General features: G+C 38.0%; 1 protein-coding gene across 10 annotated transcripts in view; it reads left to right on the top strand.

The window, feature by feature from the left end:
• The window catches only part of HIVEP2 (HIVEP zinc finger 2), a 180581-nt gene extending 163397 nt beyond the window's left edge, over positions 1-17184 (top strand). For all 10 annotated transcript variants that reach the window (XM_016119569.2, XM_016119566.2, XM_016119567.2 and 7 more), the window contains 5 exons: positions 762-916; positions 4272-4447; positions 7597-7698; positions 8499-9394; positions 14722-17184. In XM_016119569.2, the coding sequence (XP_015975055.2) occupies positions 762-916; positions 4272-4447; positions 7597-7698; positions 8499-9394; positions 14722-15546 (2154 nt within the window). In that variant the 3' untranslated portion in view covers positions 15547-17184. The remainder of the gene's footprint in view (positions 1-761; positions 917-4271; positions 4448-7596; positions 7699-8498; positions 9395-14721) is intronic.
• The last annotated feature ends 426 nt before the right edge of the window (positions 17185-17610 follow it).

The raw sequence follows: 17610 nt of genomic DNA, 5'->3' as shown, positions 1-17610 counted from the left end.
CACGAAACTCTACCTCAGGGGCTAGTTCCTTCGGGTCCCTCATCCTTCCATTAACCTGTGTTAATGACTTAGCAGATTGACTTTTCTTTTGACGTGAGGAATTCCAGAAATTGTGAAATAGGGACACAGAACAAGGAGTGGACGCTGAAAGATAAAATCAGGCAGGAGAGGCGCAGGGCGTCAGAACTGAACTCGGCCAACTTCGGAGGCCGAAGTTGCCACTGACAGTACTTTCTACTAAAATTTATTTTCTATGTATTTCTCTAAATTTTTTTTCCCAAGCGATCAGCTGATTTGTTCAAAAAGTGAACTATTGATGCCGTAAACATAAAATTATAAAAATAATAAGGAGCACTTTGGAATTTATGCTCAGCTATTAAAGAAGCAAATGGAGAATTTAAAAATATATTTTATTATTTCAGTTACCATTTTCCTTCAATAATTTTTGAAAATATTTCCTTAGTAAAGATGGCATTAATTGCTACTTTAGAATATAAGGCGTGTTTTTAAAGTTTTTATTAGTGTTGGCACAATGTAAGTGATAAAATAAATTTTTTTAACAAAATGTTGAATTTATTCAGTAGACACTGTCATTCTTTTCTGATTCTATCTTTATTGTTCCTTTTTTTATGTAACCAGGTTGTGGCCTTTTAGAGTGGAATTTAGGCTAATTTTCAGAGATCGCAGAAAAGCTAGATTTGTGGGCTTCCTCTCTGTCACAGAGAAAGCATATGAAATGATTCTCTCTTTTTGTCCTACAGATAAAACCTGATGCGTCCTTTTTATTTGGCAGCAAACTAGAAAGGAAACTAGTGGGAAATATCTTAAAGGAAAGAGGGAAAGGAGATATTCATGGAGATAAAGATATTGGATCCAAACACACTGAGCCAATCCGAATTAAAATCTTTGAAGGAGGGTAAGGAAACATAAGTGCAAATGCAAACTATACAGTTTTAAGTCAGAGCAGTTGGTGCCGAATGTCTGCATGGAAAACTTTGTATCTACTCGGGTTAGAAGTGTGAAGCAAACTACTTTTCTGTTCACGTTTCTGAAGTCTGGTTGGTAATAGATAATGAGTTCATCTCCTTGCTTTCGAGACTCACTTTTAATGAAAATATCCCTATATTGTATGATTTCAGCCTCTGCTTTAGACCTTCATGCCTCTAATTTAGTATAAAATCAACTAAATTGGTAGAACCTTGAAAGTTTATTCTTTAATATTTTAATGAGTATATTGTTATTAATGGACATATTTTTATTCTGTGCTTACAAAAACGCCATCATGCACACTCATGTGTAATCTTAAGAACTAGTTAATTTGTTTGTTTTATTGCTTTTATTATTACCTAAACTCCAGGCTTCATCACTTCTGGATTTCACCACTTTCATCCTGCTCCAGGATCTAAGCCCGGGTACCACATTGCATTAGTTGTCATGTTTCTCCAAATTCCTCTAGTCTGTGACAGTTCTCTCTCTTTAGGAATTCCTTTTTAAATGTCAAACTCTAAGTTGTGGAAACACAAGTAATGAGGTTCAATGACTTCGTTACCTGCATAGTTAAGAAACATTACACATACATGTAATGTCTAGTTTTAGATTTCGATAGAAATGTATCTTCAATCCAGTCAGTGGGAGGAAAAAAACAGACATTTGTTTTCACAATTAAAATATTTTAAAGTACATTAATACTATTTAGGGGACTATGATGTAAATAGGCTTATCTGTACAACAGGTTTATAATTTAAATATTTCCATGAGCATCAATTTATTCCTATTATATTTAGAGGACGGAATAATGTTTGACTTATAGAAAGTTAAGTGTTTTGTGATATAAAATATAAATTTCTCACATAGATTACTAGTTTGGAGATTGATGATTCAAGTTGGTTGCCTCTTATGTTTGGCCCTCTTTGGATGGACGTCTAGTATTTTCATCACTAAAACCACAGTTGTATGTAGTCATGAAGCTTGTCTAAATATTTTGTGACACCCCCTCACCTTTTAACACAAACAAGAGAAACATAGATTTTATCTTTCCTCAGAGACTGAGAAGTCCCAGTGACTGAATCAGCCCTCTTTCATTCAGCAGTCTTCTCTATAGCAGTGCACTTGTACTAGATTAGCGAGACCTTCAGTTACTCTATGCTTTGGGGAGCCCAACTCCACTAACAAAGGACACAGTGACAAAGTGTATGTGAATGTTTTCTGGCTGTGTTTCGATGGTCCAAAGGCCTTGTGCCCATATTTCATTTTTTCCTCCTTGCATTGCCCCGTGTGATGGGCTAAGTTTCAATCTTGGCTTAATCTGTGACCCAGCTTCTTCCTGGTGTTGACTGGGTGCTCATTCCAAGCAGTGTATTACCAAGTCATATTCTGATGATTGCAAAGTGATGACTTAAAAAAAAAAATTTGGTATTACTGAGCAATTTTTTTAAGTGTATGTGTTTCTTATATAATTCATATTTAGTAATTTTATTAAACATACCCTTTTAATTATTTTTTCAAAACCCATTAATTCTCATTCCAAGCAGATTCATGGATCTACAGAACCGTTGAATGGTAACTATTTGTTTGTACAGATTTTTCTAACATACAAATGTATTTTCTACATAATTTTACTTTTTATTTTCATTCTGGAATTAATCAGCTCAGACTTCAAAATAAAATGATATTATTTGAAGATGAAATATATTTCCCACCAACTATGATGTTGGGCTGAAATAAACTTAAAATATCCTTCCCTAAAGAAAGCTACTTTTCTGTGGAATTATTTGTTTTATTCTATATTCCTTAGGTGATTTCATCTAGTTAGGTGCAGAGAATAGTGAAATTAAAAAGTAAAAGACATTTTGCATCTTTAGGTTCTTTTCTGTTTTATTACAAAAGGTGATGTGAGACAAAAGATAAAGTTTTGAAGGAGAAGTTGACATTAAAAACTTCCTGTAAAAAGGGACAGATTTAAGGGAGCAAAAAGTATGCAAAGTTAACTAGTCATATCTTTGATACTACTTAATTCTCCCCTGGATTGGTACTAACCAAAAAGTGGATCATATTAAGATTAAATAGCATCCATAGCAGAGTTGTATTTAAATATGCGGATGGATTTTCTCTCTTAAAAATCCTTCAGTGCATTGGATCCATTAAATTGAACCTGCTTTTATTCCCGATGATGGATTAACTAGGACAAATAGTCAAGTTTACAATGTTCTTAGGATGTTAAAAAACAAAAACCTGGAAATCTAGTGCCTTTAAGTGAATTAGGGCATTTTGTATGTCAGTTTACCATTTGAAGTTATAAAAGGAACTCCTCAAAAGGAATATTTTTCCAAGAATGACATTAGACCCATAATTCTAACCTAGCTGTGACTTAAAAGATAATGATATTTATTTAATTATTTAATAAAATACTGCTGGACTTTTTCACTGTATTCTAAACAAAATGTGACTGTTGAGCACTGGATAGCTTTCTTCTGTTGATTTTCACAGAGAATACCTAAACTTTGTTCATCTAACTGGCTTGATTAAACTTAGAAATCTTTTCAGACTTCCCAATTAAATCCTTCCGGAGACAAATGCAAATTCGATTGAATCTCTAGTTTCTATTATGTAATAGTACCCTCCAGACATCACTTGAAACAGACTCCACTTTAGTAAAGATTCGTAGTCCTCGGGAAGAGCAGATCAAATCTGTAGACAACAGTTGGTGAGCTCAGCTCAGTCTGTAAGCCTGAGACACTCATGTGCCAAGATTTTAAAAATAGAGTAGAAACTTGTAAAGAAGAATTCTATTACAGTTATATTAATTTTAGCAAATTTAGAGCGGTATGTGTGTTGTGCATACACGTCTTAAATGATGTCATGTTAATGATATATGATGATTTGAATATGTTGCTATACCTTTTTGGATGTTTCTTGGTTGGAAGTTTCACTAGAATCCAAAAGTAGTAAGGCATAGCTCTGTAACTCTTTGAGGCTTATATAAGTCTGTTTGAACATCTATACCATGTCCATAGATTTCTGCTTAATAGAAGAGCCAATTCCATGTTGAACTCCATGTAGGAAAAAAAATTACATTATGCTTACAAGGTCAAATCTGTTATCTAGTTCTTCCAGGCATTTACTACATAAATTTCACAGGCTTTCTGGAAGTAAAGTTGAGTAATCCTAAAAGCCCCTCATAAAAATTTGCCATGCATATGATTAGCTTTTGGGTTGATTATCTAATGTGCTAAAGTATTTGAAAACATGCTGGATTCTCCTTTTTTAAATAGGTATAAGTCAAATGAAGATTATGTATATGTCAGAGGACGTGGTCGTGGAAAGTACATTTGTGAAGAATGTGGGATTCGCTGTAAGAAGCCAAGCATGCTCAAAAAGCATATCCGCACTCACACAGACGTCCGGCCTTATGTTTGCAAGTTATGTAACTTTGCCTTCAAAACGAAAGGTATGGGTCTTTTTTTTTTTTTTAAAGAGGAAAAACACTTTTTGTATGGCTACTTTGACTTCCGAATCCCATTTTATAACTAACTTTCATCAACGGTAAGATGGTGATGTTTGCAAAAATATGACCCCACAAATAAATTTCCTCCTTTATGTAAGTGATCAAAGGATGTACTTGAGACAGTGAGGCTCCATTTATGACTTAAGTAAGAGCTGTAGAATTGGGCTCAGGCCAGTAGTCTCTGAAGGAAGTGGCTCAGAATTACCTGGAACGCTATTACTTCATGCTGGAAACGTTATGTGGTCTAGATAATCTTTGCACCACTATTGAAATACTGCAGGAAGACAATCCATGCAGTGGCATTAGAAAAGCAAGCAGCAGCTGGGAAGAAAAAATGTGCCCATGGTCAGTTTCAAGATTATAAATAATGTAGAAATCCACAGACTCCCAGGTGGGCCTCTCCATCCACAGTTGCATTAATTATGTATAGAAATTTGATAGCTTGAATTCTGCGTATTTATCAGCATAGAGACAATTTCTTACTCTCAGGCCACAACTGTTAATATCAGGAAACTATGATTTGCCTTGAAATGATATTCTGTCATTTCCAAAAATGTCTGTTTTTAACAGATAGATTTATATGAAAGTATTTTACACAAGAAGCTTGCTTTGATTACATTTCTGTCATTTATAAAGTCATAATATGCATAAAACCAGCATTCTCTGGACACAAACAGGAGTGAACTAGACGTAGCTTGACTTTTGCAGCACCATGTTTTACTACTTACTGTAGAAATATGTTAGAGCTAATGGGTTCTTAAGCAGTCCCTCACCAACCTTATATTATCTCTAACGTTCTAACTTTAAATATGCATATCAATTAATCTGCTCCACCCCCATCGAGAAAAATAAATATCAAATAAATAATCTTTGGTAGAGAAATGTCTATTTTCTCTTATAGCCAAAATCCTGAATCGTTTGGCTTATCAGAAGTATAAATGTGTAGCCTCTTGATATATCTGTTTCTTTTTAATTAACAAGGTATACTGTATTACAAGGATGCCTTCTTTGAAGCCAGAAGAAGGGGAAGGGAGTGTTCATATGCATTTCAAAAGAAATAAACATAAGGTCCTTTAAATGTCATTCACCTTTTCACAGTCGATCCTTTTATATAGACTTTCACTGAGAAACTCCTTGGGAGATAAGAAAATTTACACTTTAGTTTCAGAAAATACTTCAAATCCACCAGTAATTACAACTGATATATCTTTACTAGGCATATGATTTGGCTGCAGGTAGTGTCGTGTAAAACCCTGGGTGAAGGAACATCACAGTTTTATTAAAAAAAGAAAAAAAAATTAAATTTGGCTCTGAACTATTGTCCTGGACTTTAGCAGGAAATAATTTATTCTCAATCATTATTTGAGCCTCCTAGTTACCCTTTGGGAATGTGCAAATGACTCAGAATCTTAAAATGAGCCAAACGTCCTGGGAAACCCCACCAGTTTTTACCTCCAGCTGAGATTCCTGTTATCCAAACCCTTGTCGTCAGAGCTCCATGCCTGTGCCGCTCCTTCAGGCGCCCTCCCCCTGCCATTCCGGTCCTCTCTCCCTGCTGTAATCCCTTCAGAAGCTCAAGACTTCAATAAACCAAAGCCAGGATGGCGCTCCATCAGAGCCAGATTTCTAACTGCACACCTTCCCCGAAGAGGAAAGCTCAACACCTGACTGCCCGCCTGCTGAAAAAGTATAGAACGAACACCTATTAGGATCTAAGTAAATTATCTTGACACACCCAGCGTCCACACCCATCCACATACACGATAACTTGCACTCTTGCAGAAGCGGGTGATTTCCATTAATTTATAGATATAGTTCATTAACTTACAGATTTTATAATTCTTGATTCACTATAAAAATCTTATAGATTTTTAGAAAAACTGTGGATTTAATTTTTGATAAATAAGAGCCATAGGGACCTAGAAATGTGCCTGTTTGGAGTTCTCAACATATCACATAAAATTCATAGGTTTATAAGCAATAAGCAATATGTGAAGTAAAAAGTAAGTAAAATAATAAACGACAGTGTTCAAGTTTAGAATTGTGAGTCATGTATTACATTAATAGTAATAGTAAGTTAAAAGCCCCTGCAAGGGGACCAAACTATTTTAGCAGGCTGAGAGTTTCCACCTAAATTCAGTGAACCTACTCTTAAAAATAAGGCATTAACTATACATTGCTAAAGCAGCATCAAAGGGCGTAGATAATATTATGCCCCTTAAAACTGAATTGGTTCCTTGGATCTATAAGTCAAAGGTGATTGGATCAGTGTTTTCATAATTTCTTGCATTCCATCTAGCAATTATATAAATCTACAGAAACACACATGCATTAGTATGTATAAACGTAATTGTATATGCCTATATTATCATCAGACTGCATATTTAACATAAAAACCTTTTCCTTTTTTCTTTGAACAGTGGGAGTTTCAAGATAAATCAAAAGGGAATATTGCTACTCCAGAATTTAAGAAACTGCTGTCATAAAGTTTGCTAACATATGCCAGACAGATAGATGCTAAATACTAAGAATAATGCTTCTTATAAGTAGTGAGCTAAATAGTCATATGGATCTTTGAATTCATTTACAGGGTTGCTTCTGACATTAGTTTGGATGTCTTTTTCTTCTGACTAGTTAGGATCTTGCGTGTTTAATCTATGGCTGATCAGTGCCAGAAGGGCCGGGGTTTGGTGGGTGTGTCGATAATATTTCATTCTGAAGTTTCTGAGATGTGTGACCCACTTTGGGTTTTTACGGAGTCTTGGGAGATTTGCCCATTTGGGCCAAAGAGATATTAGATCGCTTCTTAGTCAAGAATGCCTGGGTTCCCTAACCATGCATGGCGCCTACTCTTAAAAGATGTGATCCTGGACTTATACAGTCCTTCTAGAATGAAGGAAACGAAGTTGGGCCAAAGCTTTCGGGGTTGAATCTTCAGAAACCAGATTGTTTTCCTTAAGTTTGAGGAAAGGGGTAGTGGGCAGAATCAAATCCATCTTATTTCCAGTTGGTTCATTTCGCATTTAATTTTGGAGCAATCATCACATTTGGGTGACCACTTAATTTCTCATTTTGGGGGCTGTGTTTTCTAGGAAACCTGACGAAGCATATGAAATCTAAAGCACACATGAAAAAATGCCTGGAATTGGGAGTCTCAATGACATCGGTGGATGATACAGAAACTGAGGAAGCAGGTATTTCATAACTTAGCCAACTGACCCCTTCACTATGCATGCTGCAGCTTTGTGACCAAAGTGGCAAAATAAATTTAAATATTTTTTTAAAAAAACTGATCCCATTTCAGTTTATTAAATACTAAACATAGAAAAGAAGCCTGACACATTGCTTGGAGTCTCACAAATGCATGTGTGAGAAGTAATAAATGCATTTCATGACCTAGGGAGGGGGAAAATTCTTACTATGAAAATATTTATATATAGAACCATAAAGGAAATCTAATTGCACTTGTGTTATGATAGTGATTTAAGTCTTATGGAGTTTTTGAGGGAGTGGAATTTGAACAGCATTTTAACATGTTAATTTTCCTATTAAGAGGAAATAGAGTAGAAAAAAAAATCATAGAAAAGTTGGGGGTCAGTCAAACCTCCTTCAGTACACCACTTATACATAAGCTTTTTCCTGTAGTGACGGCTTATTGCTTTTTTTTTTCCCCCTGTAACATCATCATTTACAGCATTACATACACATTCGTTGTGGGTTTTGTATGGGTAGTGTGGTATCTTAGGTATAAGGTCCTACTCTGGAGTTTTTATTGTAGGATGAGGATGAGATCAGACACATACATAAAAAAAAATAAGAACCAGTGAAGGGTCACAGAGGTAAGTGTCCAGTCAGTGTTAGAGGAGTTCAGAAATGGAACTATCTCTAGGGGCTGGAGGGTTGAGGAAAGCTCTTGGAAGGAGATGGGCCTAACTCAGCTCTTAACCTTGATATCTGGATCTTGATCTCCACTATCTTCATTCAATTATTTCAGAAACTATGGAAGATTTGCACAAAGCAGCTGAGAAGCATAGCATGTCCAGCATTTCAACTGATCATCAGTTCTCAGATGCCGAAGAATCGGATGGTGAGGATGGAGATGATAATGATGATGATGATGAAGATGATGATGACTTTGATGACCAGGGAGATTTGACACCAAAAACCAGATCGAGAAGCACCAGTCCTCAGCCTCCCAGATTCTCCTCTTTGCCTGTGAATGTTGGCACCGTACCCCATGGGGTTCCTTCAGATAGTTCCCTGGGGCATTCTTCATTGATCAGCTATTTGGTTACTTTGCCAAGTATTCAGGTTACTCAGCTTATGACACCAAGTGACTCATGTGAAGATACCCAGATGACAGAATACCAGAGGTTATTCCAGAGCAAAAGTACAGACTCAGAACCAGACAAAGACAGGTTAGACATCCCCAGCTGTATGGATGAAGAATGCATGCTGTCTTCAGAGCCCAGCTCCTCTCCGAGGGACTTCTCCCCCTCAAGCCACCATTCCTCACCAGGATATGATTCTTCACCCTGTCGAGATAATTCGCCAAAGAGGTATCTGATACCCAAAGGAGATTTATCACCCAGGAGACATTTATCTCCTAGGAGAGATCTGTCACCCATGAGACATCTTTCACCAAGAAAGGAAGCTGCATTGAGAAGAGAGATGTCACAAAGAGATGTTTCACCGAGAAGGCACCTATCCCCAAGGAGGCCATTGTCACCTGGGAAAGATATCACGGCAAGAAGAGACCTCTCTCCCAGAAGAGAGAGAAAATACATGACCTCCATTAGAGCGCCATCTCCCAGAAGGGCTTTGTACCATAACCCACCCCTGTCCATGGGGCAGTATTTGCAAGCAGATCCAATTGTATTGGGGCCTCCTGTAAGTATTAGTAGCTTTCTGTTTTTAATATATAAGTCATACCACATTAGAACCTCTTGATAACACACTAGTGTGACATTTATAACATGGGTATCTCAGGGAGGAGTGAACTCGGTTACTGAAAATAGCAGGATGGCGTCTTTGTCGCTAGCTATCGTCAGTAGCATGGCCATGGCATTACCCCAAGTGGAGTGGCATTGCGTCAGAGCAGTGGTGCGTTCCAGCTGGTAACAGGTGAGGCCTTTTTAAATGCTTTCTAAGCTTAACTAATTATAAACATGAGCCGAAACTTTTACATGAGTAGAAAAGGTAGCGTCTTCGGAATGTCGTGACTGCTTAGACAGACACTCTCAGGGGCATTTAGGTGTCATAGTTATGTAACTCTTTACCAGGTAAGGATTACGATTAAGGTCTTAGCCTTGACTTTCAATAACTTTCTTTTAATAAACTCATTACCTTGCTCATAGTGATTTGACATGTGAAACTAGTGAGGAACCAGAAGAAGAGAGAGTGACCCCATCGGTGTGTTTGTAAATCAAAGGCATGAACATATATGCTTTTCTTGCCATCGTGACTCCCTCCTGCTATCCAGTGCACTTGCTAAGTGAGGTGGTGGCCTAAAGAAAGTGAGAAGTTGGGAGAGCTCAGGGAGAAAGTATCAGAGGAGAGTTCTACGGTATGCTCTCAGTATAAATTAATATAACAACAGTGGCAATCATGAATTACACTTCAGCAGAATGTTAACACAAATCCATTGAAAAGCACACGCCCTGCTTCATTCCATGGCAGAGCAGACCTTGGTGTCTCTTCCAGTTAGGGTAGGATTTAAAAAATTGAATGAAGCAGACACTTAGCACAGACAGAGGAATGATACCTCTTGAGTTTGTTTGCTTTAAATGCTTTTTGTTTGTTTGTTTCCTGGTCTCTGTTCTTTGCCGTTCTCTCCTTGCTCTGGATTCCTGTCATGTAGATCGACAGCTTCCTTCACAGCGGAAGAAAGCACCACCAGCTCCCAGCTCGGTCCCCTCACTGCCCTGGTGGCCAGTCTTCCTCCCTCTCGTCACCTTCCCACCACCCTGAATCATACGCTTATTTTGTCATTTTTGAACTTCGAGAAAGCCCCTGCTGCATCTCCCTCCACAACCCCAACACACTTTTGTCACAAGCCCGCCACCAACTTAGTCTTCGTGGTGTAATTATGGCAGACACATGCATAGCGATCAGGACAGAATTTATTTGCCAAGCTAAGAAACTAGCAAGCTAAGAAAAAAAGGTACCTTTCCACAGGTTTTTGTGTCTTGGCAGTGCTGAGCAGAAAGGAGGACTCTTCTGAATTAATGCCATTGCAGCATAAATAGAGTGATAAATTCCTCAGATGCCAAGGTACCAAGGTGCAGAATGCTTTCTCTGGTATAGACCCAGTGTTGCTGGCGGAGTGTGTGAAACCAGGCTCTCCTGTTCTGGCGCTGGCCACGTGGGCTGCGACTGTGTTCTGTGTGAGATGTTGGGGCATATTCACTCAATGGCAGTCACAACACACGATTGTTATTAAAAAATAGTAGGAACTCGCAGTAAAACTCGGGCAAGGGAACTTTAGGACTGGGCTATGAGAGTTCATCTAATTTTCGGATACGTGCCCAGAAAGTCGTTGTTGGAAGGGTATTGTTTTTATTAGTCACTGAGTTTGCATTAGTTTTTTTGGGTTTTTTTGTTTTTATCATTTCACCTGGACATTTAATAGACTTGTTAAACTTTACTATTTATGAAACACAAGTGTTGAGCCTTTGGCCTATTACCCAGTTTAATTATCTTTAGAGAATTTATAGCCTGTTACTCTGTTTACATAATATGAAGGAATAGATCTGGGAATCTTCTCTGAAAGGGGGGCAGATGGTCCCAAACACTTCCCATTTTATGTTTAATCACATCACTTTTGAAGGGCAGAGAAGATTTTCACTTTTCTGTTGTGGTGAATGAGATGCTTATTGCCAGAGCAAAATAGAATTGATGATGTATTAGATGAATGCTTCACCCTCTCTGAAAATGTTTGATAAATTAGAATAACCCTAAAAGAATTCTTCTTTGTATAAATTCTATTAGCAATACCTTGTCTTATTGATTAACATTGACCAAGGGCCCGCAGGACAGTGACCATGGTGTAAAGGACCTTGTAGCCAGCATAACATACTCATTGTCTGGTTTAGTCTGAGCAATAGGCCCCAAGGAGTGAGCAAGTTTGGGGGAGGTGATACATTATCACTGGGATTGTACTGTCCTGCTGTTTCTACCGTAATGTCATAAGGTTAGTTTTAGTTTCAGAAGAGAAGGGTTAGGGGGCAGAGAGAGAGAGAGAGAGAGAGAATGCCCTCTGGTTAATCGATTATATAGGTAGATTGCTAGCTAGCTAGCTAGCTAGCTAGCTAGATGATAGCTAGATGATTAGATAGATAGATAGATAGATAGATAGATAGATAGATAGATGATACATAGATACATAGATAATAGAATAAAGAGGTAACTAAGAGTTTTATTTTTTGAGTAAATATTTTTTTGAGAGTCTGCTCGGTGTAGATCAAGGATAAGGTTGAAATTTTTATTGCTTCTGTCCTCATCTTTCTAATAAAAGTTTTTCTTTTCCATCTTTAAATATTTGGTAGATAAAGAGTAAGCAGTCAAAGAAAAGAGTATTCTGGTCCCTGATATGTAGTATAGAAGAACACTGTGTCTAGTGAAACAGTCCACATTCAGTTCTGTCCCTTGCTGTCTGTGTGATCTTAGGCAAGTCACTTAACTTCTTGGCCATAGTTTCTTTATCCATTTGTGGCAGCTAGGGAGGTGGACCAAGCAGATTTCTGTCCTGGAAAGAACTTGCCATTCAGCTGTAAGGAACGCAGTAAGCCGACAGCTTCCTGCTGTTAGCACCTTCAGCATAGGCCTCAGTTTTTAAGCCACGGCCATGTTCTGCCCTGCAGCCCCCAGCCAATGACTGAGCTCGGATGGGTCACAGCTGAGCACCTGCTTCCTCTTCCCCGTTACCTTCACATGGATTATCTCCCCTGCCTTAATGTTCCCTCCCACACACATCCCCTGCCCCCAATGAACCTCTGGTCTTCCTCCCTCCTCCTTAGCATTTGCTTCAGGAGGACCTACTGATGCTGTTGAAAAGAAGAGTGGGATAATATGTCTGGTACATGGGGTGCATATATACACATACACACATGCATACATACATATATACACAAGTATGCATACACTTAACACAACCCACACATGAATTCATTATTTGTATTTCCACATCAAGACTTTTCTTACTGAAATTTAAGTAAGATAAGAATTTTTGCACTGTGTTATAATTGTAAGGCCCAAATTATGAAACAAAATAGGGTTGCAAATGGAGCAAAAACCAAAACAGAAAAACCTTTTTGAGCGTTTATTTGGAGGATACAGAAGGGTGGATGGGAGGAAGGAGCGAGGATGTATGGACAGGCCCAGCAGCCTTTTAAGCAGTGAAAGTGGTTGTATGATAGAAATTACTTCCAGAGTTGTAATCATTTAATTTCCTATCAGTAAAGGTATGAATATAAAAATTTTATTCTTAACACAAATATGATTTTATTGGAATTTGAACATAATGAATAAACCTAGTTTTACAGAATACATCATTGCTTCCTCTATGAGCCTCGAGTCAAAGATTTCATGTGATGGGACATCTATCTCTCTGGCTACCAGACTCCATTCTGATTAAGAGTATGCAGTGGCCATAATGGAATAGTAACAAAAGCGGGAAAATAGCCAAGCTACATTTTATTTTAAACTTTAAATCTGTGATCATTGTGATTAAACGATGATTCATTTGATTATCTTCACAGATGATTATTGTAGACATTGTAGTTCTTCCACTTTAACTGGTGTTTGATGAAGGAAACATACCATTTTCAGAACCAGAGCATATACAAGAGAGGATTTTTTGGTAGTATTTAAATGATTCTCGTACCATAAAAATTCTCACCTTACCTGCCTTGTTAGGTCCTTGCGATTACAGGGCTGATGATTAAATGATTTCCCACATACTTCCAAGATAGATCATTTACTTCTAGTTTGACTAAGGTATAGCCCAGAGCAGGATAGGACCAAGCGTGGCACAGAGTAGCGGAGGTGATGCATAATTTATTGTTTCTGAGCTGGTCTCACAATCTAAATAGAACTCGGATGAATCATTAATAGTATAAAGCACACCTTGACTTTTAGAATAGAAATCCATGAAATAAATTAGAACATCTTTTTGTTCTTGCCTCTCTCCTGGATTACTATCATACTTGATAGGTTTTTACCTATTTGATTTTAAGTTCTCAGAAAATAAAAACCGAGTGCCTTTGGGATGACGATCTAGTAAAAGAATGAATTTCAGTGACTGAAACTGGATAATGTCATTAAAACCCGAAAATCTCACGGTCTAAGTTGTGTTTTGCTACAGATTTAGTTATAGAAAGTAAATTCTCCATTTTCAGGGTCAGGACAAATTTTAAGTATTTTTAATTCATTAATTTCCCAGAAGAGATGTGAGTGGAAATAGTATAATCAGAGGAAGTTAGACATAATCGTCTTTGAAATATTTAATGTTAACTACTTCTCTGATGGGTAGATAGTTTCCTTACAAAAACTGGCCTTAATTTGTGGTTCGATGAAGCTGCTCGTCTTCTTCCCAGCATATCTCTCTTGAGCAGGAATTTATTCCTTTAGACCAATAATTTGTACTCTGAAAGAACTGGTTTGTGTATCACCACCATTTTGTCATCTGTTCTTTAGGAAACTAAAAAAGAAAACCAGTTTTCAAGCTTGTCACTCTGATTATACTTATCAACACTTAAGAAAAATATTAAAATTTTGTCCAGTTTATAAACAGATGGCAAACTCAATACTTTCTCTTGAATTTAAATATCTAATTATAAATTATTAGTGGTTTTTGCTCGGTAAGGTTTTTCTGGTCATTACCCATTACTTTCTCTTCATTCTCTCTTACGAAAAAAAAAAAAAGAGCAAAAATGTATCACTAAACCTAGTGGAAAACACACTGCATGTTTTATCACATTGCTGTTTAAAAACAAAAGTAACTTTTCAGAGACCAACAGAGTCATTCAAAGAGTCTAAAGGACAACTGAGAAATCTTTCGTCTTGAAAATGAAAAATCAAAAAAAGGGTTAGATAGTTTTAAAGTGTTTTGAATGGACTAGTGAATGAGCGAGAGAATGAATGAGTGAAATAGCTGGACCTCAGTGTGAAGAGCAGTGTGTTTTAAATGTTGTTGTGCTCTCTGTTCCCCTGTGCAGAATTTAAGAAGAGGATTACCTCAGGTTCCTTACTTCAGTCTCTATGGAGACCAAGAAGGTGCTTATGACCATCCAGGCTCCAGCCTTTTCCCTGAGGGTCCCAATGACTATGTCTTCAGTCATCTTCCACTCCACTCTCAGCAGCAAGTGCGAGCTCCCATCCCCATGGTGCCAGTTGGTGGGATCCAAATGGTTCACTCCATGCCGCCGGCCCTCTCTGGTTTACATCCTCCACCCACATTGCCTCTGCCAATGGATGGCTCTGAGGAGAAGAAAGGGGCTTCCGGGGACCCCTTCGCCAAGGATCCCTATATTATTTCTAAGCAGCACGAGAAGCCATCTCCTCACATTTTGCAGTCATCTGGTCCACCTAGCCTGCCCTCCTCTCCTCGGCTATTGATGAAACAGAGCACTTCGGAAGACAGCTTAAATGCAACCGAGAGGGAACAGGAGGAAAATATACAGACTTGTACAAAAGCCATTGCCTCTCTCCGGATTGCCACAGAAGAGGCCGCTCTGCTTGGGGCAGACCAGCCAGTGCGGGTGCAGGACCCCCACCAGAAACCCTCGGGAAGTGCACATGTTGGCATTAGACACTTTAGTGGACCTGAGCCAGGTCAGCCCTGTACCTCAGCTACCCACCCTGACTTGCATGATGGTGAAAAAGACAATTTTGGTACATCACAGACTGCATTAGCTCACTCCACGTTTTACAGCAAGAGTTGTGTGGATGACAAGCAGTCGGGCTTTCACGGCAGCAAAGAATTACCTTCAAGCACAGAGGAAGGCAAAGAACCTTCATCGGAAAAGAGTCAGCTACATTGATCTAAGATGCATGGAGACTTTCATTTCCACATTTTCTTATTTTGTTTTGTTTTTCTAGAAATAGAGGTAATTAAGTTTATAGCATGCCTGTCCTAAGTTATAGTAGTTTGCTATTATATATACTTTTGTTATATCAAAAGAATTAGGTAAATTAACAAGTCATCATGAGCCTGACCAAAACAAAATTTGAAATTAACCTATTGGGTCTGGTACTTTTAAAATTGTACAGATGTTTGTGCCTTTTCTTTACTTTGCTTATATTCTTATAAGCATTTTTTAGCAGTAATTTGTACATATTTTAGAATTTGTGTATCTGCTTTGTAATAAATGTAATTTCTTTCCTTTTTTGGACACTTGGATCTAAATGATGTAAAGCAAAACAGCATCAATATATATGTGAGGTTGCACTAAAACATATTTTTATATGATTAAAACCGAACAGCTTTTATGTACAGCTCTGATTCTGTAATACTAATATTTATTTACTTTGTTTCATAAATTGTACATTTTTTCTTAATGTTGTGGATTGCTTTTCTATGTGAAGCATGGGATTTACTGTTGCGTAACTAGAACAAAAATGTATATTGTAAACAAGATATTTAAACTAGAGTATCTTATTCTGCACTTATGCATTAGTTAAAAAAAGACAAAGGATGTATCAGTCAGTTCTTAACTCTTGTAAATTTTTTTTGTCTCTTGTTTGCTGGATTGACTATAACTTAAGTGCTGATTGTGATTTTAAACTGATAGTACCGTAAAGCATTAAAGTAAACAACGTGCTCTTGTGAGTTTTTTCAAAGCTTTATAAATCAGTTATAAATAATATTAAAAGTATTTGGTCTTATGTGAACATGTTGATCTATATACTCATCTAAAAATATGGGAAAACATTCCGCCCCATGTAAATATGTACAAGTGCATCACTGGTACAATTTTATGTAACTCGGTTGGACACTAGGTTGCCACAGACCTATGCTAGGGTGTCTTTAAAAATTAAAGTGACAAAGCACATGGGACTGTGCAGAGCTTGGTTATCGGCCGGCCCGGTGGCTTGGCAGGCAGTGCTGTGCGCTGCCCGTGGAGGAGACCTGGGCTTAGAGATCTCCTTGGTTCTCGCTGCACACATTGGTGACGGGAACTAAGGCTATTGCAGAGGGATTGCGCTTGGACTCTGAGGGGTGGGAGTGGAAGCAGGGAGGAGGCGTGGAGACCTACCTGCTCACCAGCCCTTCCTGTCAGCCAGTTCACACGGTAACAGGGTTGGCGTCGGCTTTAGGAGAAGCCACTTTACCCTTTTGAAGAGGGGGAGAGTGTCACACTTCTGGCTATCTCAGGGGGAACGGGGGAGAAGCTTTCCAGGGAAAGGAACTTGTGGGAGGATGATGTCTTTTGTATATAACATTCGCAGTGGGCTTTGGTTGGTGCTGAAGGTGGGCGGAGACTTTGTAGGTCCAGAAGAATGGAAGAAAGGGTGGGGTACAGCAGCATGTGCGCACACACATGCGTGTGCACACACACACGATCTGGGTTATCTTTGTGCTATATAGTGGATTATAATTCTGTGAAACCAAGTTTGTATATTGAATTACATTAAGGAGTGTTCTTTAAAAAGAGAAATAAATATACAATTACATGCTTGAGGTGTCTAGTTTTTATGTGTTGTTTTACATTTGAATTTCCCAATCTCGTTTCTAAAGAAATTTTGATACTATTAACATACCGTCTGTGCTCTTACTTGCTAGGCTCTGCCCATCCCGAGGTATGCTGATAGGAATGTTTTTAACAACTGATAAGGCAGTCGCTGACTTCTATTTGTCATCTGATTAGAATAGATAGTGGTCACCACAGTGGAACTCTAGAAATGGAGTCATTGGGACCTAAGCATGGGTGTGGGCATAATACATTTTATCTTAAAAGAGTCATGAATAAAGCAAATTGCCATCCCCCCTTCTGCCTCCCTCTCAGTATACTTACATATCTCAAATTCCGCTGGGGAAACCTCTTTTAGATTTTTGCCGAGGTGACCGAAAACAAAAACCAACTGGAATACATAGACCATAAAAT

The sequence above is a fragment of the Rousettus aegyptiacus genome, unplaced genomic scaffold (genome assembly GCF_014176215.1).
Source record: "Rousettus aegyptiacus isolate mRouAeg1 unplaced genomic scaffold, mRouAeg1.p scaffold_m13_p_1, whole genome shotgun sequence".
Lineage (NCBI taxonomy): Eukaryota > Metazoa > Chordata > Mammalia > Chiroptera > Pteropodidae > Rousettus > Rousettus aegyptiacus.
The sequence above is the reverse complement of the archived record's forward strand: the minus strand, read 5'-3'. Positions and strand labels throughout refer to the sequence as shown.